The 24,428-nt window shown below is 41.3% G+C and overlaps 1 protein-coding gene across 4 annotated transcripts in view; it reads right to left on the bottom strand.

The window, feature by feature from the left end:
* ppargc1a (peroxisome proliferator-activated receptor gamma, coactivator 1 alpha) overlaps positions 1–24,014 on the bottom strand; it is a 697,135-nt gene extending 673,121 nt beyond the window's left edge. For 2 of the 4 annotated variants that reach the window (XM_043693938.1, XM_043693948.1), the window contains exon 1: positions 22,433–23,306. In XM_043693938.1, the coding sequence (XP_043549873.1) occupies positions 22,433–22,516 (84 nt within the window). In that variant the 5' untranslated portion in view covers positions 22,517–23,306. Of the gene's footprint in view, positions 1–17,352; positions 17,381–22,432; positions 23,307–23,932 lie in introns of those variants that run through there. The other 2 variants (XM_043693928.1, XM_043693984.1) reach the window with 2 other exon arrangements.
* Between the last annotated feature and the right edge of the window lie 414 nt (positions 24,015–24,428).

The raw sequence follows: 24,428 nt of genomic DNA, 5'->3' as shown, positions 1-24,428 counted from the left end.
CTCCCCTTGACATTCCAGGTGCACCATTTAATCGAATGACTAACCATAATCATCCGGGCAAGTCCAAGACCTTCCGGGAGGAAGAACCCCCAACTAAATCCCCCCGAGCATAGACCATAGAAAATTCACAAAAATAGAGATTCTTTAATACACTCACACCAATATAATAAAAAACCTATTCCTAAATAAAAAAATATAAAACATATTTAAACAGAGATTTTCCCCCTTGCTTCCAGGGGGCATCACTTCCTTTCCGAAAACCCATCATATCCTCTCCCAACCAGTGCCCCACCCTCGACCCAGGCACCCCATAATAAAATAAAGAAAATTCAAGTGTACTATAAAGCTAAAGTTAAACAGTGAGTACCCTACCCGCGCCCCCACCCACACCAACACCTAGATACATTTGATAATGTTAATACCATGTATAAACATATAAAACTGTAAAGTTGCAGTCTCAACAGATAATAATTAAATATAGTAACACAAAATAATAGAGGGAAACAACCCCGCTCTAAAAGAAAGAGATAAGGTAAGACAAGGCAGACACCCCTCCTCATCTGAGTCAACCAGACCACCTGGCTGATATATTAAAAAAAAAGAAAATCGCATAGTGGAGAACAAATAAGTAAGCTCCCCTCCCTAACCCGCAGAGATGATATTAAACAATAAAGGTAATAAGAGAAAAAAAAGAGTAAACCGGGGGAGAGGCAAGGGGGGCAGAACAGGATCATTCACCACACGAATTAACTCTTACAATCTATTTAAGAGAGTCCAAAAATTCCTTGGCCTTCCCCAGCGATCCGAAGTTATAGAAAGACCCTTCATGGCTAAAACGTAGCGTCGTTGGGTAGCGCAGGGAGTATTGAATGTTTAAATCCCTTAGACGCTTCTTAGTTTCATCAAACGCCTTCCTCTTGCGGACCAAAGCTGGGGAAAAATCCTGAAACAGTATAATCTTAGATCCTTTGTAAGTCATGGCCTGGGGATCTTTCCCGAGATTTCTGGAGGCTTCCAGGAGCATTTGCTTCTCCCTGCAACACTGAAGCTGGAACAGGGCCGGGCGGGGGCGCTGATCCGACCTGGGCCTGCGTATTGCAACCCAGTGGGCCCATTCTACCCTTACCTGGCCTGATCCAGTTTCAACATCTCGAGGTCATCGATGTGACCTTCTAAGGCCCGGACTCCTGTTCGAGAGTCCGGACCCGACCCATGGCCGAATCTGCAGCAGCCTCAGAGGTCGCGGCCTTTAGCTCTGTCCCTCTGACTCGATGTTCGATTTTTTTCTATGTCTCGGTCGTGCTTTTGCAGCACGACCAACAGTGATTCCCACCTGTTCCTGGATTCTTCTATGAAGGCGCCGATCTTCTATTCCAGGTTGGTAATCACTGCAACAAGGCTCACCACTGTAGGTAAGTCCCCCCAGGACGGCTGCGGACGCCTCTGCTGCAGCTAGGGAGGGTGGGGGAGGGGTTCCTGCATGCTGCGAGCATTCTTTCCCTTAGTCATTTTAACAAAGCAGCAAACTACTCAAGTTTGGTGCAAAATGACTAACTGGATTAAATAAAAGTTATTTTAAATGATTTGGCAGGTGTGGTGGAGGTGGGCAGCCCACTTTGCCCGAGTCTTGGGCAGAGCACAACAGACTCCGACTTACTGGGTCGCCACCATCTTGGATCACTAAACCATCCTTTTTGAACAGGTACTTTTTTTTTGTCCTAGAAGAGATACCAATTGTCCAAAAACCTGAATTCCTGAACAATACACCACATTTTCAGTTGTTGACTTATCACTTTTATCTTTTTGTTCCTTCTCTCATTCGAGTTTGGCATCAGGAGTAAACCAGAGATTACTACTTTTTAAAAGTTCTATTTTTAATCTTCTACCTAACCTCTCATATTCATTCTGTAAACCTTTAATCTTTTCCCAAAAAATATCAGTCGTACCAATGTGTACAATATATCCAGCTTCTTGATCTCCCCTTTCACAATATGCTTGAAATGTTTATAGACGTCCTTAATCATTGCACCAGGAAAGGAACATATCATCCTAAATTTACCTGCACTACCACAGAACGTCCTGTCTGTGCCCAGCAGGGCAGGCAGCATCCAAGGAGCAGGAGAGTTGACATTTCAGGCATAAGCTCTTCATCGAGAATGTTGGGGGGGGGGGGGTGAGAAGGCAACAGGTAGGTACAAATGAGTGGTGATAGTGATACGTCAGAGGGTAGGGTGGAGCAGATAGGTGGGAAGGAAGATGGACAGGAAAGACAGTGCCGAGTTGGAGTGTTGGATCTGGGATGAGATGTGGGGGGGGTGAGGGGGTGGGAAAGATAAAGGAAACTCATGAAATCAATGTTGATGCCATGTGGTTGGAGGGTCCGAAGGCAAGTGCCGATGAGGCATTCTTCCTCCTACAAGAGGTGTAAAACTTGGATTTGAGGGTGTCCTATGTGGAATGGGAGGGGCAGTTGTAGTGGTTAGCCACAGAGCAGTGGGGCTATTTGATGCGTGTGTCCCAGAAAGGTTCCCTGAAACATTCCGCGAGTTGGCATTCTATCTCCCCAATGTAGAGGACACCACATTGAGAGCAATGGACATAGTAGATGAGGTGTTTCGATGTGCAGGTATATCTCTGCCGGATGTGAAAGGGTCCTTTGGGACTTTGGAAGGAGGTCAGGTGGAGGTGTAGGCATAGGGTTTACATCTCTTGCAGTGGCAAAACAGGAGAGTTCCTACAATAATATTCTTTTAAATTTTGTCAAATGCTGTCTAACATAAGAATCATTCCTAGTGTACAATACCTGACCTCCTATTTTCTTCGGATAGACTATCCCTTTCAACAGTACCAAAAACTGAATATCTTTTGTTCGAGAAATAGCCACCAGAGACTTTTGAACTAACTTCTTACTTTTCCTGACAGTCACCCTTCTATCTGATTGATCCTGCTATGTAATCACTTTTCTAAATACACTAGCCATCTCACTCCTTTATGCCCTCAATATCATTAAGCCAGAAAAAAAGCAACTTTCAAGAATACCTTAAATATAAAATAAACTACCTTCCATTATCTCTTAATGCAAAAATGCAAGAAGTTTTTAAAAAATCAAACAGATACATCTTAAATAAAATCAACTACTTAGCTGTTCAACTGAATTAAAACAACTCCTCTTCAATAAATTCCTTGGATTAAAAAAAACCTTCTTTAGTGCCAGCCACATGCAAGACTCCCCAAAATTAAAACATAATTCCAGTTAAAAAACTACTCCATGGCTATTTAAAAAACTCTTGCAATGTAAAGAGAAATCTTAAAATGTATGTAGTTATTTTTAAGCTTTTAAATTTATAAACAAGACTTCAGCTGTACACTGTAGGCCTCTAAAAAGCTTGTTTTAAAAAATGTCTGTTTGTTTTTTTTGTTTTCTTTAATGTTAAAGAAACTAAATGCATTTAAAAAAAACTTAGTTACAAAAATATAATAGCTGTAATGCATCTATAAGTAAGCCTGCAATCTCAGGTGTAGCTGTAAGATCCAGCCAGAGTTAGTGGAATAATGTACATAATCAGGAGGGAATTGCCGTGAAGTCCTCAACATTGATTCCAGACCCCATGTAGTCTCATGGCATGAAGCCAAACATGGGCAGGAAAACCTCTTGCTGATTAACACATACAATCTTCCCTCAGCTGATGAATTAGTACTCCATATTTAACAACACTTGGAGGAAGTGCAGAGAGTGATGAGGGTACAGAATGTACCACTAAGAGTTGCGCAACAGCATTACTGATCGTTGGTTGGGCCCTAAAGGACACAGCAGCTAGACTCTGTCTCAAGCAGGTTGTGGGAAGACCAGAGAAAAACATACTTGACCTAATCCTCACCAATCTGCCTGATGCTGCATAGCATCTGCCCATGAAAGCATCATAGAGAGTGACTACCACAGAGTCATCATGGAGACCAAATTCCACCTTCACTTTCAAAATACCTTCCAACATATTATGTCTTACTAGCACTGTGCTAAATGGGACAGACTCCAGGCAGATCTAGCAATTCAAGACTGGGTATCCATGAGGCGCTCTAGGCTATCAATAGCAGCAGAATCATTCTCCAACACAATTTGCAACCTCATGGGCCAGCATGTTCCCCCATTCAACCATTGCTATCAAGTCAAAGGATCAACTCTGGTTTAATTGAGTGCAGGAGGACATGTCAGGAACAACACCAGGCATACCGAAAAATGAAGTTTTGATCTGGTGAAAGTACTAAACTTGCATGCCAACCAGCATAAGCAGCAAGTAATTGACAGAGCTAAATGATCCTACAACCAACAGAACAAATCAAAGCTCTGCAGTCTTGCTGCATCCAGTCAAGAATGATGGACAAATAACTCACGAGAAGAGCAGGCTCCACAAATACTCCATCCTCAAATGATGGGAGAGCCCAGCACATCAGTGCAAAAAAGCATGAAGCAGTCACAACAACCTTTAGCCAAAAGTGCCAAGTGGATAATTTATCTTGGCCCCCTCCAGTAGTACCCAGCACCATAGAAGCCAGTTTTAAGGAAATTTGATTTACTCCACATAATATCAAAAAATGACTGAAGGCATTGGTTACTGCAAAGGCTATGGGCCCTTACAATATTCTGGCAATAGTACTAAAATTTGTGCTCGAGAACTTGCCACACTCTTCCAGCACAGCTACAATATTGACATCTAGCCAACAATGTGGATGTTTGCCCAGTTCTGTCCTGTACACAAAAAGCAGAACAATCCAAATCAGGCCAATTACCACCACCTCAGTTTACTTTGATCATTCATAAAGTGATGCAAGGTGTCATCAAATGTGTTACCAGACAGCACCAGTTTAGGAGCAATCTGCCAATTGATGCCCAGTTTGGGGTCCACCAGGGCCACTTAGCTCCTGACCTTGGAGGAAGGAAGTGAATGTAATGTAATCAAATTTGCAGATGTTAATAAAAAAGGTAGAAAGTCAGGTTGAGAGAGATACAAACAGTTCACAGAGAGATATCAATAGGTTAAGTCGGTGGGTAAAAGTTGTCAAATGGATAATAATGTAAAGTTGTTCATTTTGGATGAGAAAACAGAAGAACAGAATATTATTCAAATGGAAAAAAAATTGCAGAAAGCTGCAGCGACAAAAGGAAATTGGAGAAATGTGCACAAATCTTGCACTTCTGCGCACCAGATAATCAGGAAGGATAATGGAACATTGGGCCTTATTTCAAGGAGTTCCTACAAGAATAGGGAAGTTTTTCTGCAACTGTACAAACTGCAACTGCTGGTGAGACCGCATTTAGAGTGATGTGAGTAGTTTTGGTCCACTTAAGGAAAGATATCATTTAACTGGACACAGTTCAGAGAAGGAACACTAGGATGATCTCCAGTATGGAGGGATTGGCTGAAGCAAAGGTAACATAGGTTGGGACTCTATTCATTGGAATTTACGAAAAGAAGAGATGATCGCATCTAAACATACAGGACGCTTAAGGGTCTTGACAGGGATGTTACCTCTTATGGAACAGTCTAAGATCAGAAGACACAGTCTCAGAATAAAGAGTGCCAACTTAAGACTGAGGTGAGAAGGAATTTCTTTTTATGGTTTAGTGTCTTTAGAATTCCTTGCCACAGAGAGCTGTGGGGCAGAATCCTTGTGTACATTTAAAGACTGAGATAGATTCTTCATCAGTGACGGAATCAAGGGTAATGGTGGGGAAAGTGACCATGAGGAATGTCAGGTCAGCCATGATCCTATTGAATAGGCTTCAATAGGCTGAATGGCCTATTCCTTTTCATATGGTCATATGAACCTCATTATAGCTTTGGTTCAAACATGGAACACAAGCTGAATTACAGAGATGGAGTGAGAGTGACAGTCTTTGACATCAAGATTGCATTTGACTGGAGTAGCCCTAGTAAAACTAGAATCACTAGGGACTAGGGGAAACTATCCACTCGATGGAGTCATATCTGGCATATAGGAAAATGGCTGTGGTATTTGGAGGTCAGTCATTTCAGCTCCAGGCTTCTCTTCAGGGTAGCGTCCAATGCCAAACAGTCATCAGCTGCTCCAGCAATAAGCTTCCTTCAGTATCATATGGTCAGCAGTGGGGATGTTTGCTAATGATTGTGCAACAACAGTCATTCACGACTCCTCAAATGTTGAAGCAGTCCAAGGCCAAACACAAAATCTGGACAATATCCAGATATCTATTTGGGTTGACAAGTGGCGAATAACATTCACACCACACAAATGTCAGGCAATGACCATCTCAAATAAGAAACAATCTAACCACTGTCCCATGATATTCATTGGCATTACCATCACTGAAACCCCACTAGAAGTGTAGTTCTTTCTTCTGAAAACATTTTTCTTTGTTCCAACTTTTGCTTCTCGGCAACCATTCTCTAAAATTTTGCATTCCAGAAATCCAATTATAGAAGAGTAGAATTGGAGGCAATTTTTATTTACATTGTAATACATTCGAAGTATACACCATCTGCCACAGCAACCACAATTTCAATATGCATCAATTTGTAGGGAACATGTGAATTTCCAGTGCTCAGCACCTGCATATAATTAAACAAGTTAGTGTGGTTCTTGTGGTGAAGAAGTAATGTCCCTACCTTTGAGCCAGGGGACTCAGGTTCAGCTCCTGCTGCTTCAGGTGTGTATAATAACAACAGGTTAATTAGAAAGTATCTATAAAATTAACAGAGTGTGAGGCATGACACATGCAATGTTATACCACTAACCTGACAAGCTCTCCTGAAGACCTGGATCCTCATGGTGAATGTTCCAAATATGAAAGAATCATGTTTTCAATCATTTCTGAATGGTTTGAGAAGTTATCCTTTGGCTCCTATCCTTAGAAGAGCTCACCTGCAATCCCATACATTCCACAGCAGGAGGTCTAGATAAGAACGATATCTGGAAAGCAACCTTCTCAGGTCTCCTTTCCTCTCCTGATGCCATCTCAAAAATCCAGGTGCTAGTTAGCCATTTCAACAAATATTGTGGTTCCTTTAATTAAAAATCTCTTACCCATCAAAATTGCTTTCTTTTTTTAAAAATGTAGAAGTCTTCTGTTAGTATTTGAAAACATCAATCGATCATTTATTCAACAAGAAACATACCTTTAGTCACATGATTTTATAAATATATTATAGTAATTATTTTCTTTAGAAATGAGTCCCATGTGAGAAAAGCTTTTATCATTCTCTTTAAAGTGTCATGAAGAAGTCCATAATTGCTCCGATTGATGTATGTTAGGTCTTAAATCAATAAACAATCAGTCACGATGTGAACTTTTGGCACTTTACAGTTACAACTCTTTACCTCCACTTCAACACAACTCATGCCATGTTTGTGTAATTTTCTTGTCAAAATGGTTCAGGTCATAATTCAATTCTTTTCTTAGAAATGAGTGGCAGTTAAAATACTACTTTTTAATTTTAAATAGAAACATCAATTGATCTGCATAACATTCATAAAGTATAGATCCAAAGTTGATTAATTTCTGGGACCAATGCAACTACAGGCTACACAATCTGCCTTAAATTTTCGTCTTAGGCAAATAGCTACATGTCTTAGTAATAATTTATTTCAAAGCATTCTGCTTTTTTTTCCTGAATTTTGCAGTAATTGTTATTTGTCACTTCATAGATTATGTTACTAGTATCATTATTCTGTAAGTTTAATTTCATGAAACTCATCACACAATCGTGGAACAACCCAAGTCTTACATTCACAGCTTAACTTTTTCTTAAAAACAATTTTAGTTCCTAAAATTACTGGTAACAGAATTTCACGCACATTGGCCTATTTTTAAATGATACTCCACTAGAACTTAATTATAAAAATAAAATGGGAGATATTGCACAGAATAAGTGATGTTTATCTCAGTTAATTCTTATCTAGATTCCATCTGGTACATCATATGGATATGTCATCAGGATTTTTAAAATATTCCAGCTAAAATAAAGGCATTTATATAAATAACCAGAACTTTTAAGAAAATATGCTATGACATAATCAACTACTTTATTATCATAAAAGAGAAGAAAAAAAATTTTATGCTTGAGCATCCTAGAATACATGCTTACTGGCAAAGTTTTTCAATACGGAGATGCAAACCAAAAGCCTAGAAGAGAATAATGTTATCAGTGACTTACAATATTAGTAATAACTCTATTCAGTATGAACTTACATATTCAATGCAGAATTATAAAGAATCAGGTCACATTAAAATACTAATATTGAGAGAATTAATGTTCTATGTGGCATTTAAAAATCACTGCCCACTGAATTAATTTATTTTTCACATTTTCAAACTATATCATTTTCAAACAAAACCTCAAATTGATTACTTCATAACTTTCTGTTTGAAAGTGAAACAAAGCTCCAGAGTTGCTTGCCCTTTAAGGCAAGAAAACTCACCATGGCATTTGCTATAATTTTGATGGAACGCAATGGATGCATTGAAATCCTTTGGTGAACCCATCACTTTTATCTGGCCTACATGCACGTGACCTAGACCATTATGGTTCATTTTATGGCAATGAAGTGATGTACAATTGTGGTTTTCTAGAAATTATCACTCAAGAAAACATCGCTTCTCAACTTTTTTCAAATCAGTTTGAAATAGATAACATTGCCATTGCTAGTATTGTCATTTCCATGAAAAATAAAACTTGCTTTTCTCAAATGAAAAATTAACTTATTACCTTACGTTTCATGTTAGAGATAAATAAAAATTGTCACTATGCTATGCTGCTGCCCTTGAAACATACAAGCTGCCTTTGCACCATTGACATTGTCCAGTAAAGTCAACATTAACAGGAAAGTCTATATTTTATAATGAAAGTTCTCATAAGGAAAAAAACTCATCATTTGGCAAACTTTCATAACACTCGTGAAGCAATTTGCAACAATTTGCTGCATGAAGGTACTGTAGAAATACAATTCGCTGGTAACAAGGGTATTAGAAATACACAATTTTTAAGTATTTTATTTTGATTGGCATTGATGCACTAATTTGTAAATTGCCCTCAACCCTTATGAATATTATTTTACTAAAAATATTGAACGTTTATATAGTGTTTTAATGTAAATCAATTCCATAGATTTAAGTATGCTACCATTTATTACATTTCTATTAATATTAGATTTTGTTACACAGGTTAGTATTTCAAATAAATTACTCTTCAGAAAAAGATCCTTAAATTCTCCAAGTAATTTAGAGGACAAGTGGCATGTTAGCCTTATCACACGAGAATTTGAGTTTAAAAAAAACTTCTTGCTTCAAGTGTAAAGAAGACTTATGAGACTGCACCTACAATATTAAGTGTAGTTCTGGTCCTCTTGCCAAAGGAAAAAAACTCATGTACCACAGGGATACAGTCTTGTGGTACAGTGGCAGTGTCCTACCTCTGGGCCAGTGGTTGCAATGTCTTCTGCCTCAAGGGGAGAGCCAAACTCCCAAGTAACAGTGCATCCCCACAGAAGAAAGTTCCTCAACTTCCCCAAAACATCATGGTGAATCATTGGAGGAAGCATCATTGTTACTGCCTCCTGGAGTCCCCAGCAGCATCGGCAATGACATGCTACTGAGCTCTATGAAGCTGCCGAGGTTAGTCTTAAAGTCAAGTTGACAAACAGCCCCCGAGTTACACACCTGCATCACCGCACATAGGGAGAGAGAAACACACTAGTACAATTGCAGTCAGCAGACTGCTGGAGACCAGGAACCTGCTGAGCCCCTGGTAGGAGTCTCAGCCATAACGGACTTTATACGGATACACAATGTGAAGCTGGGGCAGACAGGCATTTAGGGCATTGCTAAGAAACTGGAGACTTGCATCACCTTCATTAACTCCCTATATATCATTGCTCAAACACTGCAGCAGTGCAATCAGTCCTTCAACACACTGCCTGTTATCACTCAAAATGTTGCAGCAGTGAAGCCATTTGTGCAATTATCCATCTGCCTGCATGGACAAATTTGTGGCTCCCATATAAAGCCATGCTCAGCACACAGTGGTTGCTGGAAAGACATCAACACCTGCATTCCATTGTCCTGTGCATTGGTCCTCAGGACTGAATATAAGGTGCAAGTGTGGGACAGACAGCCTTGACTGTAGTCCAGGTGCTTGCCCCTCACAACAGGGCAAGAGTCGTGACAGGAGATAGCCATTCACAGGAGGAGCTATATATAGGGCCTCCACAGTTTTCACTCAAGAGATGCAGGGGTAGCCAGGTCCCTCACCTCCACCCTGCCTACTCCCATTCAACCCTAGGAAGTTCTAGCCAAGGTGGACCAAGTTGACTGACAAGGCCTTAGCATAACTGGCCTGGCCAGACCCAAATACTGCTGGGGTTACCTATCCAAACCTCTAGGGCCAGTGCGTTTGACCACAGAGCAGCCTCCTTCCACCCACGTGTGGAGCAAGGAAGCTCAAAGAGACAGAGCAGGCAGGACAGGAAGAGAAAAATGCAGGTGACAGCTGTAAACTTTGTACATTGGTGATCAGTATATCAAATGTAAATAGCCTGTTTAGATTAGATTACATTACTTACAGTGTGGAAACAGGCCCTTCGGCCCAACAAGTCCACACCGACCCACCGAAGCGTAACCCAACCACACCCCTATATTTACCTAACACTACGGGCAATTTAGAATGGCCAATTCACCTGACCTGCACATCTTTGGACTGTGGGAGGAAACCGGAGCACCCGGAGGAAACCCACGCAGACACGGGGAGAATGTGCAAACTCCACACAATCAGTCGCCTGAGGCGGGAACTGAACCCGGGTCTCTGGTGCTGTGAGGCAGCAGTGCTAACCACTGTGCCACCGTGCCGCCCACACGTTCTGTTATATCATCACTTCATTCAGATAACATCTTCATGTTTAAGGTTTATTTCACAAACACTATGCAAATAGTTAAGATTTCATGAACCCTTATTTTTCACTATTCATGTGATTGTCTGCGTCTCTGCTGTAGCTGTAAATGCTTTGTAATGTCCTGTGCTATCACTCTTTAGTCATTAACAAGGTGTAAGTTTTAAGGTTCTGTGATGATCATCAAATACATCATGTGGCAGCAGGGGTAGCAATGCATGTTCACCGACATCTTGCACACCCTCACCCTATCATTCAGCTAGCAGCATACACAGGAATGCATAGATCAGAAAGTGCCCCAGCAGTGATATGAAGGAGGCGTAGCTGAGCTGATCAATGCAGATGGTCAAGAAATAGACACCCTGGGTGCTTGTGTGACAAACATAATCACATGTTGTTCAAAGAATCATAGACTGATACACTACAGAGGAGGCCTTTTGGCCCATCAGGTCTGCATCGCCAAAGCTGTACTAAATCTATTCTAGTCCCATGCTCCAGCACTAGTGACCCATTGGCTTGAATGTTATGACATTTCAAGCGCTTATTCAAATACTTTTAAAAAGATTGTAAGGATACATCTCTTGGCTACCCACCCAGCCATTGCATTCCAGACATATACTACCCTCTAAACCTCATGTCTTCCAACTTGCATTCTCCTGCAAGTCCACAGTGAACAGTTGGAAATACAGCTCCCTCCCTCACAAGCCTGCTCACCTTCCCTGCCTATCTGCAAGTCCCTTCACTGCCATTCTTCTCAACACTGCATGCAATCCATGCACTTCATGATTGGTACGACAGCAAATAGTTTGCTGTGAGCACCTTTCAGCCTGAGCATTAGAAAGGGGCCTTAGTGACACGTTAATGTCCCATTCTATTAACTCCACAGGCTTCATAATTCCCCAATTTCATCACCCAAGTAATGCACATGTAACTGCAACTAGCTACAAGGCCCCACCTTTATGCAACCCCACAGAGAATCTGGTCCCCACCATGTAATGGATGCCTTTCTTTGTTCAGTACCTGTACATAATGCAATTCATACACTGATGGAGGCTGGAATTCGCTCCTAGAGGAGCCTGCCCTTTCAGGGCACAGGGCTAGTGCATTGGAGGTGCTGAGATGCTGCAATGCCTCACTGAAATGGGAGCGGCAATATCTGTGGTGGAAGAGTATGTGCCGTTGGTATTGGTGGATCATGCCCTACTGTCCAGTTTGTCCATGGCCATTATGAATCTCTTGGAGTCAGTGGCAAGTTGAATCCAAGAACCTGCTCTGGTTTCCATGAGCAGTTTTCACAACAGCTAGTTTGTATGGTACATTGGTTAACCAGGTCAGGCTATCAACAAACAATTTAATGTGATAATTAGTGTTAACTGAGAACCCATTCCTCCCTAGTGACACTCTCACCACACTGCTTGAACAAAGGGGTAGTTTTGTGCCAAGCTTTACCACTCGTTGCACCATAACTAATAATGGGTCATAACATTAGGTAGACCTACATGAGCCAGACATGAGGATGTCCTGGGGCAAGCATTTCCGTATCCTGGGACTGAAGAACAGGAATGTGCTTCAGTGGAACAATGTTGGATAGGGATAAATATCTACCATAGTATGTAATATTATACACAAACCACAAATTAAAATGGAACTAATGTGCCTGTACAGTTCACGTCAATACCTATCATGATTAGCACCTTCACTTCGTTGTAGGGAATAATGTTAGACTGAGGTGGACAAAGTTAAAAATCACAATGCTTGGTGATAGTCCAACAGGTTTATTTGGAAGCACAAGCTTTCAGAGCACTGCTCCTTCATCAGGTAGCTAGTAAGGCAGGATCATAAGACACAGAGTTTATAGTAAAAGATCAAAGTATCGTACAACTGGTGTGATATATTGAACAAACCTAGATTGCTGTTAAGTCTTTAATCACTTAGAAGGGGTTGCAGGTTTCAATTCATTAATGTGTAAATCTCAGAACTTCAAGTCACATTCCCAAGATAATTTAAGGATTTTAAAAGGTGACATCTCAGTTCAGACAACACATTAAAAGGCGAGGTTAGAGTCTGTCCATGTTCCAACCTTGAGTCAGACTGGTTCTATTTCCATAGAAAGAATTTATAAAATATCACTGACTGCAGACAGATTGTGTACTTTTTGAATAAAATAGAATGTATCTGCAAATATAAATTCATCCTATAGACTCGTGTATGTACGTGAGGGAGAGAGGGAGAGTGTGCATGACTGTGACGGAGTATATGCCTGTGAAGATGTGCTCGTGAGTTTGAGTGTGAGGCTATGTAAGTGTCTGAGAGAGCATGTGTATGACAGAGGGTCTGCATGAGCGTGAGACAGTGTGATTGCGTCTATAGTGTAGTGGGGTCCTCTGGAGTGTGATATGAACCCAAGATCCCGGATGAGGCCATCCTCATGGATACAGAATTTGGCTATCAGCCTCTGCTCGGCGACTCAGCATTGTTGCATATCCCGAAGTCTCCCATGGAGGACAGTCATCCGAAGATCCAAGGCTGAAGGTCCTTGACCACTGAGGTGTTCCCCCATTGGGAGGGAGCATCCCTGTCTGGCAATTGTTGCGCGGTGTCCATTTATCCGTTGGCGTAGCATCTGCTTGGTCTCGCCAATGTACCATGCCTTAGAGCATCCTTGCCTGCACCATATGAGATAGACAACATTGGCTGAGTCACATGAATACCAGCCTTACATGGTATGTGGTATCCCCATATGTAATGGTAGTATCCATGTTGACACTGACATGTCTTACACCGATTGCCATGACAGGATTGTATGGTGTTATGGTCAATGTTGTCCTGAAGGTTGGGCAGTTTGCTGTGAACAATGGTCTGTTTAATGTTTGGCTGTTGTTTGAGGGCGAGAGGTAGAGGCATGTTGAAGATCTTGGCAAGGCGCTCACTCTCGTTGATAATGTGCAGCAGGCTGTGAAGAATATAGCGTAGTTTCTCTGCTCCTGTGAAGTACTGGACAACCAAGGGTAGCCTAGCGGTTGTATCCAGTGTCTGTCCTCTGACGTCATTACGGTTTCTCACTGTGGCACATTGGAGTTGGGCATCATATCCTGTTCTTATGAGGGCATCCTTCAGGTGTCTGTTGTGTTCCACCTCAGAGGAAATCCTGTAAGTGATCTTTTACTATAAACCATGTCTTACGATTCTGCCCTACTAGCTACCTGCCGAAGGAGCAGCACTCCAACCTGTTAGACCATTCCCTTAAATATCCATGAAGGTCTCAACATTAAATTTCAGGAAAATTTCTTTTAAAAATCATTGTCAACTACAAAAATCTCACATCAAGTACATAAGCTCTGCATTTGTAATGAAATCAAGCCTGACATGAATGAGATACATTAAACATAGTCAAGCTAGCAGACTCATACTAGCCTGAATCTTCCAAGAATTATTGGAATTATTGATATGCTCTCAAATGTTCATAATCCTGGTCCCAACGTATTGATGCATCTTCAAGCCTGGCTTTACCTGAAAGTCAAAGTGCAATATCCTTCAGAAAACTCAATCGCAATGCTCTAGAATTGGAGGTGGGGAGATATGTCCTCTTTCTATCACTAGCTGCCATATGGCAAGTTTAATGACCCTAAGTGAAGGCGTACAGATGAATAAGTGAATCGATACTGTCTTACATTAAAAGATTGCATGTTTAGTGTAGTAAAGAATAGAACAGCATACATAAGTGTCAGCTAGCATGTATTTGAAAGTTGAAAAAAAATCAAATGTAAATCAAATCTAAAATACAAATAGAAATATTTAAATTATAGAGCAGTTTCTGTGAAGTCAGAAGCAGAATTAATTGGAAGAATCTTCTGCTCTTAATCCCTATGCAAATGACAGAAGCAGGGTCAGGTACCATATTTACTAATTGGTAGGATTAACAGAGGCTCATTTGCAGTGACATAGAAATAGCATCCCACTTTCAGGTTGTTCGTCTCCTCAGAGCAGATGGAGTAATGGCCAAATGGATTGTCAGAAAAGAAAACAGACGGTAGAGAATGGTGTCTCATAAGGATCAGCACTCAGACAATTGCATTATATAATTTACATTAAAATGACTTCAGCTTTGAAATCTAAAGCTCAACTTTTAATTCTGTGGACAACATCAAATTGGAAGGTTTTTTTTAAATTCACTTGTGGGGCATGGGCATCAATTGGCTGGCCAGCATTTATTGTTCATCTCTAAAGGTGGTAAGGAGCTGCCTTATCAAATTGCTGCAGTCACTGTGCTCTAGGTAGACCCACAATGCCACGAGGGAGTGAACTCCAAGATTTTGACCCAGGTGACATTGAAAGGATAGCAATATATTTCCAAGTCAAGATGAGGAGTAGCTTGGATGGAACTTGCAAGTGGTAGTGTTCCTATGTATCAGTTTCTCTTGTCCTTATAGATCATAGTGTTTGAGAGTTTGGATGGTGCTGACTAAAGATCTTTGGTGAATTTCAGCAGTGTATCTTGGAGGTGGCACGAACTGTGCTACTGAACAGTGGTGGAGGGAGTAGATGTTTGTGGATATAATGCCAAACAAGTAGCTGCTGTATCTTGGATGATGTCAAGCTTCTTAAATGCTGCTGGATTTACACTCAACCAGGCAAGTGAGGCATATTCCATTACATTCCTCATTTGAGCCTTGTAGATGGTGAACAGGCTTTGGGAAGTTCTAGTATTCCTGGTCATATAGGCACTGTATTAATATTGCTAGTCCAGTTCAGTCTTTGGTCAATAGTAAATCTCAGGCTGGTGCTATGGAGGGAATTCAGTGATTACAATACCATTGAATATCAAAAGATGATGGTTCAGTCATTTCTTATTGAAGATGGCTGTTGCCTGGCATATACGAGTGATGTAAATTTTATTTTGCATTTTTCAGCACAAGCGTGGATATTGTCCAGGCTCTGTTGTATTTGAACATGGATTGCTTCAGTATCTGAGTTACAAAATTATGGTGAACATTTTCATTCCTGATTGCACAAATGAAGCAGCTGAAGGTGTTTGGGTCTAGGACAAAAGTCAAGCTATTCAGGGACTCTTGTGGTGCAGCAGTATCTTTGCTACCTCTGAACAAGCCAGCCTAGGTTCATGTCCCATCTGCTCCAGAGGTGCATAATAACATTTCCAAATAAATTAGGGAAAAAAAGTTAATACTGTAGAGGACTGCAACAAATGTCATAAGAGCATTAATAAACTTGCAGAATAGGCATATAATTGGAAGTTGTAAGTCTAGGTAAGGTAGAGAGACAAATGGATCTCAACGTACAAATTCAATCAATCAATTACTAAACGTTGCACAACAGGTTAGCAAAGCCAGTTAAAAAAAAGTTGACTTTATTTCTAATGCGATAGAAGCAAAACAAAAGTTCTACTAAACTTGTACTGAGCTTCTGTCCAACCACACCTAATAGTATTGCATGAAGTTCTGGGTGCCACATTATAAAAATGGATAACAAGGCACTGGAGAGGGTTCAGAGGACATTCATGAAAGGTGATATTGGAAATGCAGAACAAAACAATAGGAAAAGGTTTCTTTGCGTTTGAAAAAACAAATGTATCCAAGCTAAGTGTTAGAAAAGCTTAGCAGGTCTGGCACCATCTGTGGAGGGAAAGCAGAGTTAACATTTTTGGCCAAGTGACACTTCCTCAGAACCAAAAGGTTAACTGATTTCTCTTCACAGATGCTGCCAGACCTGCTGAGGTTTCCCAACAATTTTGGTCTTTGTCTCCGATTTACAGCACCTGCAGTTCTTTCGGTTTTTACAGGCCCGAGTGTTTCCTGGTACATGGAAGTGCAAAGTTATTCATTCTAGGAGGTGAAGTAAGGAGACCATTTCTTGAAATTAAGGTAGAGTTACAAAAGAGATCTGAGATTAGAGATACATAAATTGTTGAAACTAGCAAACATAAAAACAAGAGTCCAAACAAAGTAATAGGCTCATTTTCAAAATACAATTGCCATGGAAGAAAAATGTTAAAATTTATAAAAAGCCCTGATCAAAACAAAATTTCAAAAGTTGTATATAGTTCTGCTCTCCATGCTTAAAACAGAAATATAGAACATTAAGTTTTATAAAATTTACAAGCAGCCCTAAAAAAAACTATTTAATACCACTAACATTAGTTTATTTTGTTCTTATAACTGAATAGCAGTGGATAGACCCAATCACATGCAGTACACACAATATTGGAGGCAGAACCAGATGTAAAATTTGAAAATAATTTGCTGAGTCATTATCTGGCACTTTCTTGCCTCGGGGAAATTTTGTTGGACGTAGGTTTGATGTGTGGCAGCTAACAGCACTTCCAATAAAAAAGTGAATAAGACAGGTTTCTGGTACTGCCAGGTGGTTGTTGTCCAACTTCCCCCCCCCCCCCCCCCCCGCCCCAAGGTTGAAATATACCTGGAGGCCACAGCAGTTTCCAGACAGCAGGCTGAAGCCACTGACGTCTTCTCTATGATTCATGGAGCTACTGTGAAGAGAAGACCTTAAGCCATCCTGTCAAATGAGTTTCTTTCCTGTCTTCTGTAACAGCTGTAACCACTCCAGGGAGAGCCTCATACTAAATTCCTACTGATGAAATTATGAGAAATAAATTCAAGTCCTATATGCACTTCCTAACGTTTGGTACAAATTAGCACTGACACAGGTATATTGCTGGTTGCAGCACTGTTTCACTGCTGGAGGGTTATCCATTTGGACATGCCTTCTCCTTCCTGCCTCAGTAGTGCCTGCTACTCCCGGTGAGTTGCTTACATGTCTAGCATATTATGAGGATGGGTATACTGGCTTGAGAGTGCAAAGGTTTATCAGAATGATTCCTAGATTGGCAAGTCTATGGGACTATATTCACTGGGAATATGGAAGAATGGGGGTGGGGGGGGTGAAGAGGCTTGCTGGAAAACAAAAACGCACATAAATTCCTAACAGGATTAGATAGACTAAACACAGGAAGGATAGAGTCCAAATCCAAAAGGTCACAGTCCGAAGGATGTGGGGTAGGCCATTTAGGATAGAGAGGATGAGGAATTTCTTCACCCATAGAGTGCTAGACCTGTGGAATTCTGTGCCATGGAAAACAGTCGAGAACAAAATGTTGAATATTTCAAAGAAGAAACTGCATTTTAGGGCTGAAGGGAGAAAAGGCTATATGGAGAAAGTAGAAAGAGGGGATTAAGTCAGACAAGTCAGCCACGGTGGCTTAGTGGTTAGCACTGCTGCCTCAGTGCCAGGGACCCGGGTTCAACTCCAGCCTCAGGTGACTGTGTTTGCACATTCACCCCGTATCTGCATGGGTTTCCTCCAGGCACTCTAGTGTCTATGACCAAATTTTTGTTCCAGTGTTCAAAGTTAATAAGACTATCACAGTCTGCGAGCTTTTGGAAAGATTTGAAGACTGAAGGAAATCTTGATTCGGAGATGCTGTGTTGGACTGGGGTGTGCAAAGTTTTAATTTTTAAAAAATCACAACACCAGGTTATAGTCCAACACTAGCACTAACTTTCGAAGCTCTGCTCCTTCATCAGGTGGTTGTTAAGTACACAATTGTAAGACAAACTCTTGCCAGAAGACTTGCTATCTTCTGTGATATTTAGGTCTAAACATTATACTTTTTGATGCTACAATATCTCTAGGCAATTTCATAATCTGCTTATTTCCACTTTCACTTGCATCTCTGTAGCTGCACGTCATCTCCAGCTGTGAAACTGGGCTGGCAACCAACAATAAACTGTGCCATTGCTGATTTGTAACCAACATTAGGAAACATAAAAAATGACCTGTTATTCTAAATTTCATTACAAAAAGGGGCAGAAATTATGACTTGCATTCAATAAAATCTCACAGTCACATACGTATCACTCTCCCACAACTATAGTTCTGCTGCATCTGTACATCACCTGTTTTACTAATTTGTAAAGTTAACAGTACAAACTGACAATTGTAATCTGAGAACACTCATTTTATTAAATATCTACGGTAAAGTTTATAATAAAATGCAAAGAGTTTCTATGGATCTGAAGAGTGGTTTGCTCAGAGTTAAACTTCAAAGTCATAATTTTCAGCATGCTTTCTCAACAACCAACTTGCATTTTAATAGGAGCAAAATTACTGCATATGTTGAATTCCATACTGAAAAAAAAATGCTGCCTGACCCACTGATCTTCAGCACTTTTTTGTTTTCAGTACATTTCAATAGAACCTTTGGTGCAACAAAACATTCCCGAGTGCTTAAAAATCTTGAGTATCAGAAATTAAAGGGCTTGTGTTGAACAAGCCCCTATATGAATTCATTGATATTATGAAAATATCAAACTTTCCCTTAAAGGTAATCGGGCGTTATGTGGAAATTAAATGTAAAAATTCAGTGTTATCCAAGTGATATTAAACAGTTCTAACATTTATTGACATGAAAAACAAGCTTTCATTACAGTATAAAGTGACTTGCACAACATTGGGATATCCAAAGCATTTTAAAGTCAATTAACTGCTATCAAAGTATTGTTACCATTGTAAACGTAGGACCAAAGATTGGAACAGGAGTAGACAATATAGTGCAATTGGGCAGACAATTTCTACTCAAAAAGAACACAAATTAACCTACATTAGTGGTGAAGGAGAAATGTTTACCAAGGGCAGGTAGGGAACTCTTGTTCTGAGAATTGTATCCTGAGATTTTTATATCAACATAAGGAGAAAGCTGGGACCTCAGCTTACTGAACATTCAAAAGACCACATAACCAATAGGAACAGTTTTCCAGAGTTATCAGCCAAGATTTTAATTCTCAAGGCTCGGAGTGGGGCCAGAATTCAAACCTTCTGACTCAATGCAAACACTTTAATCATTCTGACACCCAATTAATGCAAAATATATTTAAAAACTTCAGTTATAACATTAAATATATCCCAACACAAAATTTAATATATGCCCAAACAGAGAATAAATCAATTTACATTGCTCTATGGTTGACCTTAAAAGCTTCCTTAAAAAATTCAGGAAATGACTTAGAATTTCATTGAATCTTTGCAAACAATGGGTTAATAAGTTTGCTTGGCAAGAATGATTCTTGAACATGTGGGACATCTGCCTGTCAGAATAAGTAATGTAGAAGGTGCACCAGCATCATGGAAAATACCATGAAGCGAGTTTGCTTTCTCCAAACCAGGTTTGTTCACACTCAAGCACCCTTGTCTAGGCCAACATATGACAGCCTGTGACAAGTGACAGGCAAGCACGTATTGTCCATCAAACCATGTTTCGATGAAGTGTAAACTTCGTGCACATAGTTTTTAAGAAATGTAAGTTTTTTGTTGGAATGGAAATGATTTTTGGGGAGCAATGCGAGCAAACTGTGGCAAGTTGATGTTGCTCTCGTCTATATTTATGCTTTATGTTTTATTTTCTGAATCTGTTTTTAAGTTAAAAATTATTCAATCTAACTTGGTTCAGCAGTATGACCTTAAGCAAACAACTGTGCTTGTGCAACATCGAGTCGATCAGGTACACATTGCATGGTTGTTAGTCATAAATTATTTTGTTTAAACTGGAGTACGTTATTTACTAACAACTGTGACAAAGCCGCAAGAATCGGCCTTTTATTTTGTCTGTCCCTCCGCGATGTTTTCATCAAAGTCACTGCATCTTTCTGCTCTTTTGCAATAGCCAAGAAGTTGAAAGGCACTTCCGAAAGTAATGAATCTTTGATGTGTTTGGAGGTGATGTCCTCAATCTAATGGTATGGTATCATCCGAGGGTCTGTGGTGCAGCGGGAAGTGTGCCGATCGACCCCGAAGGCATATCTTAACAGGATGATTAAAAATATACCCGCCATCACCGCCGTTAGATCAAAATGTAATCTTCGATCTTTTTCGCATAGTCCTTTCAATTCCAATGACATTTCACCGCCTACATTTTCCCTCCTTCAAATATTGCGTACGTCAAATCAATATTTAAACAAACAAATATTTTTCAACTTAATGCGGAACAAGGCTGATCGCTATCCAGAAGGGTGAAAAAGGATTAGATGGACAAATCCTTCAGACTAAAATTATTCGGCTTGGTTACTGAGTTTTGTGGCTCGACTGACAGTGAGAGAGAAGTCAGCCCCCTAATTATAGCTACTCCCCGCTGCCAAGGAGGCCCGGAATTAATGACATCCCCAGTTTCGGATTTTTTTTAAAGAGTACACAAAGTTCTTCAGTACTTTAGAAGATTGAAACCGCTGTGTAAACTTTCTCCACGCCCAGAATTTTTGAAAACATAATGCTGTCTTAATTATTAATCGTTAACCACCAGCTCCTGTCAATCCCCTCGTTTCCGTGTTGATCCTGGATGGAAGATCCCTGGATTTATCTGTATGTTAGATCCCAAGTGACCTGCCATTAGGATGCTAACCGTCCACAGAGACACCGCTTCCTGGTTACACGACTCTTTGGTTTGCCCAAGTGTGAAATATTCGGATGTGTATGATCCTTCCCCAGAGGGCCACACGAACTAACGTGTCTGACTTGAAACTGCGCATCACTTTCAACCTTTGATTCAAGCTTAAGCTTGTGACTATTTAATCGTACTTTAACATTTTCAGACAGCAAGACAGGCCAAATACACAGTTATTTTATCTACAGCATTAGGTCTGTGGGGGGAGGGGGGGAAAGATTGTAAATTTCTCAGTCAAGTTGCACAGATATAGGCTACTTCGAATGTGCAGTAAATTAAAATCAAGCAAGCAGTCAATACATAAGCGACTCCAAACAACAACATTTTTGTCTCTCAGACTCGAAGCTCCTGGCGCCTCCTCCTGCTCCTGTCATCCCCGTAATGTATTATTAACCGGCGTTGTTGCTCGATCAGGCTTTGGTCAGTAACATTACACTGGCAACGGGAAGTTTGGTCTCCAGTCTCCTAGAGACGTTCACCCTGGGTTTCCTCACCTTTTCCATGAAATGAGCAACACACTTTTATGGAAGGAGAGGAGGAGGAGGAGGAGAGCTGCTCGGAACCGCCGGTAAAAATTATAAATCCAGCCGTGGAACATAGACGTATGCGGATCCTTTGAAAGTGAAGTTGCTCCAGATCACTGGAAACGTGCTCATTTCTTACAAATAAAACTGTCACCTGTCCAACCGCCTGCAATGCACTTTATACAGTTCTTACTGACATATCGTTAGAGCAACACACACTGCCAGTTGATTGCTGACAAAATGACATAACCTGCCTCGGACACGCTCTCGGCTTTTTTTTGGTGGAGCAAGAACTCTTAATAATGTATTGCACACATCACTGAAAGATCGCACGGACAAGTTCATTTTGCTTAGACACAGACGAACTCTCGACCCCTCTTTTTATTTTGGGTTCAGTAATGTTGAAGTTGTATTTTTTTTCGATCTCTGAGCAAAGAGCATCTCCCAGACAGCGAGGCTTAGATTTTAAAAACCGTTTCTCCCTCTCCCCCCCCCCCCAACACTCCGCTTCATATTCCCTTACCTGCTGAGTGAACGGGTTCTCCTTGATGTAGCTGAAGACGAACGAGGAGAAGAGGAGGTCTTCATTTAGTCCATAACCTGCCATCGTCAGCAGGAGATAGATGGAGGGATGGAGGAAGAGTGGGAAGGTGGGATGACGGATTGATGGGGCTGACTGCGAGAGAGAGAGAGCAAGCAAGCAACGGCCGTTGGTGTCCGAGCCGCAGTCACGTGAGCGAGCGCGAGCCTCCCGGGTCCGAGTTCCAGATGGCAGCCCGCGCGCCGCTGGCCGCCTCCTCGATCAGCAGCAGCACCGCCTCGAGCACCACCTGTTGCAGCCTCCCCTGTCGCCCTCTCGCAGCAGCCCACACCGCTGCCCCAAACCGGAGTCTTCCTCAATCCCTCCTGCAGTCAGTCACGTGCGCGCACGCCTCCTTTTCCACCCCCACTCCCTTCACCCGCTGGCGTGACACGAGTCCAGAGGCAGCGAAGCCAAAGAGGATGCTTTGGTGTGCGAGCGGGTTGGCTGACAAAATCAAGAGTGTAGGGCACAATCAGTAACGAGATTTCAAATGGTGCTCACTGACACCATGGAGTTAAAATTGCCAGCAAAATGCAATACAAGAGACTTTTCCCCCCCTTTCTCCCCCGGTTATTTCTACTCCAGGGAAATAAGGCAAAAGTGTCACGTGTGCGGTCCCAGCTTCCTGGCAAGTCCAGCAGAGGGGGTTGGAAATGACAGGTAGATTGTGTTACAATTAGTCGCCGAGTCCTGTCAAGGATTGAGGGATTCCAGATTGGGTCTGACTGAGAAAGAAACAGAACCAGTTAGTTAATTTTCTTGATTGATCTTTCCTCGCAAGCCTTTCCCTTATAGTCACCTCACTTTCTCCTTATAGTCACCAAAGCAGACGATGCAAATGAGGCACCATTTATGGTGTTAACGCAGCGTGCTCAGTACAGTCCAGCACCTGAGATTTCGGTTGTCCTTTTAACTTTCACTTTCAGTCCCAGGAGACACTTGCCCACCAACCGTCACTTTTCAGAGCTATAATCGGACCAGATTCCACGAGGAATGTAATATGATTAAATAAATCAATTCCCACCAGGGGCCATGTTTATACAGCGTTTCAAAGATGATCACTTATTCTCTGCGGAACTGTTTTCACAGTCTTCGCACGAGTCCAAACCCCGGAGTGGATACGAAACGGTTGCTGATAACGCGCTGAGATCGCTGCAAAATTGGTGCTTTGACACTAATCAGCTACTGCAATGTTTCCTGCCGAAGATTAACCCTTTTAAATGTAATCCAATTTTCAATCTTTATAGAATGCGAAATCCAGAATGCACACTAAACTTAAGGTTGCACACTTTTAACCAAAGTCACTCCGGTTTTTTTACCCCCTTCGAGGTTCTGCTGCTTTACCACTCGAACCCAAGAGCTTGGGGCTGAATTCTTTAATTATCAGAGCTAGTTAGATCGGTCATGGAGCTACGGATACCACAATCCTACGTTGCTCACCTAATTCTCGGGAGAGATAGTTATTCCGACCAGCACTTTTCTTCAGATTAGAAATCAGAAATTGTTTGTAAAAGGACTGGAACCTCACACCGCCTCTTTCCTCGACCGCCAACCTTCTTTTCCAGGCAAGAAATCTGGTGTGCCGATAGTCTAAACAGTGTTCGCCGACAAGATTATAAAAACGTTCTTCACGTCTAGCTCTAATTTAACAGCTACCACGATGTTTCCTCCTGACTGCCCGGGTTAATATAAAAAGCGTGTTTCCAGGTCATGTGAGGATGATGAGCTGGGTGTCTATGCAGGTGCTGAATACGTAATGGAAAACGACTGAAACCTTGGAGAGTTCCGTTGCTATCGCCCAATACTCCACAACAATATAGTACAGCCTACTACTGCACGCAAACCAGCAGCCGCGATCTCACAAGATTTTTATTACGGCACAAAAGCCGACACTTTCAAGCCAGAATGTTTGGAGGGTCCAGCTTTCAACTAAAAC

The sequence above is a fragment of the Chiloscyllium plagiosum genome, chromosome 1 (assembly GCF_004010195.1).
Source record: "Chiloscyllium plagiosum isolate BGI_BamShark_2017 chromosome 1, ASM401019v2, whole genome shotgun sequence".
Classification (NCBI taxonomy): Eukaryota; Metazoa; Chordata; class Chondrichthyes; order Orectolobiformes; family Hemiscylliidae; genus Chiloscyllium; species Chiloscyllium plagiosum.
Note: the sequence above shows the minus strand (reverse complement) of the source record. Positions and strands in the feature narration are given on the sequence as shown.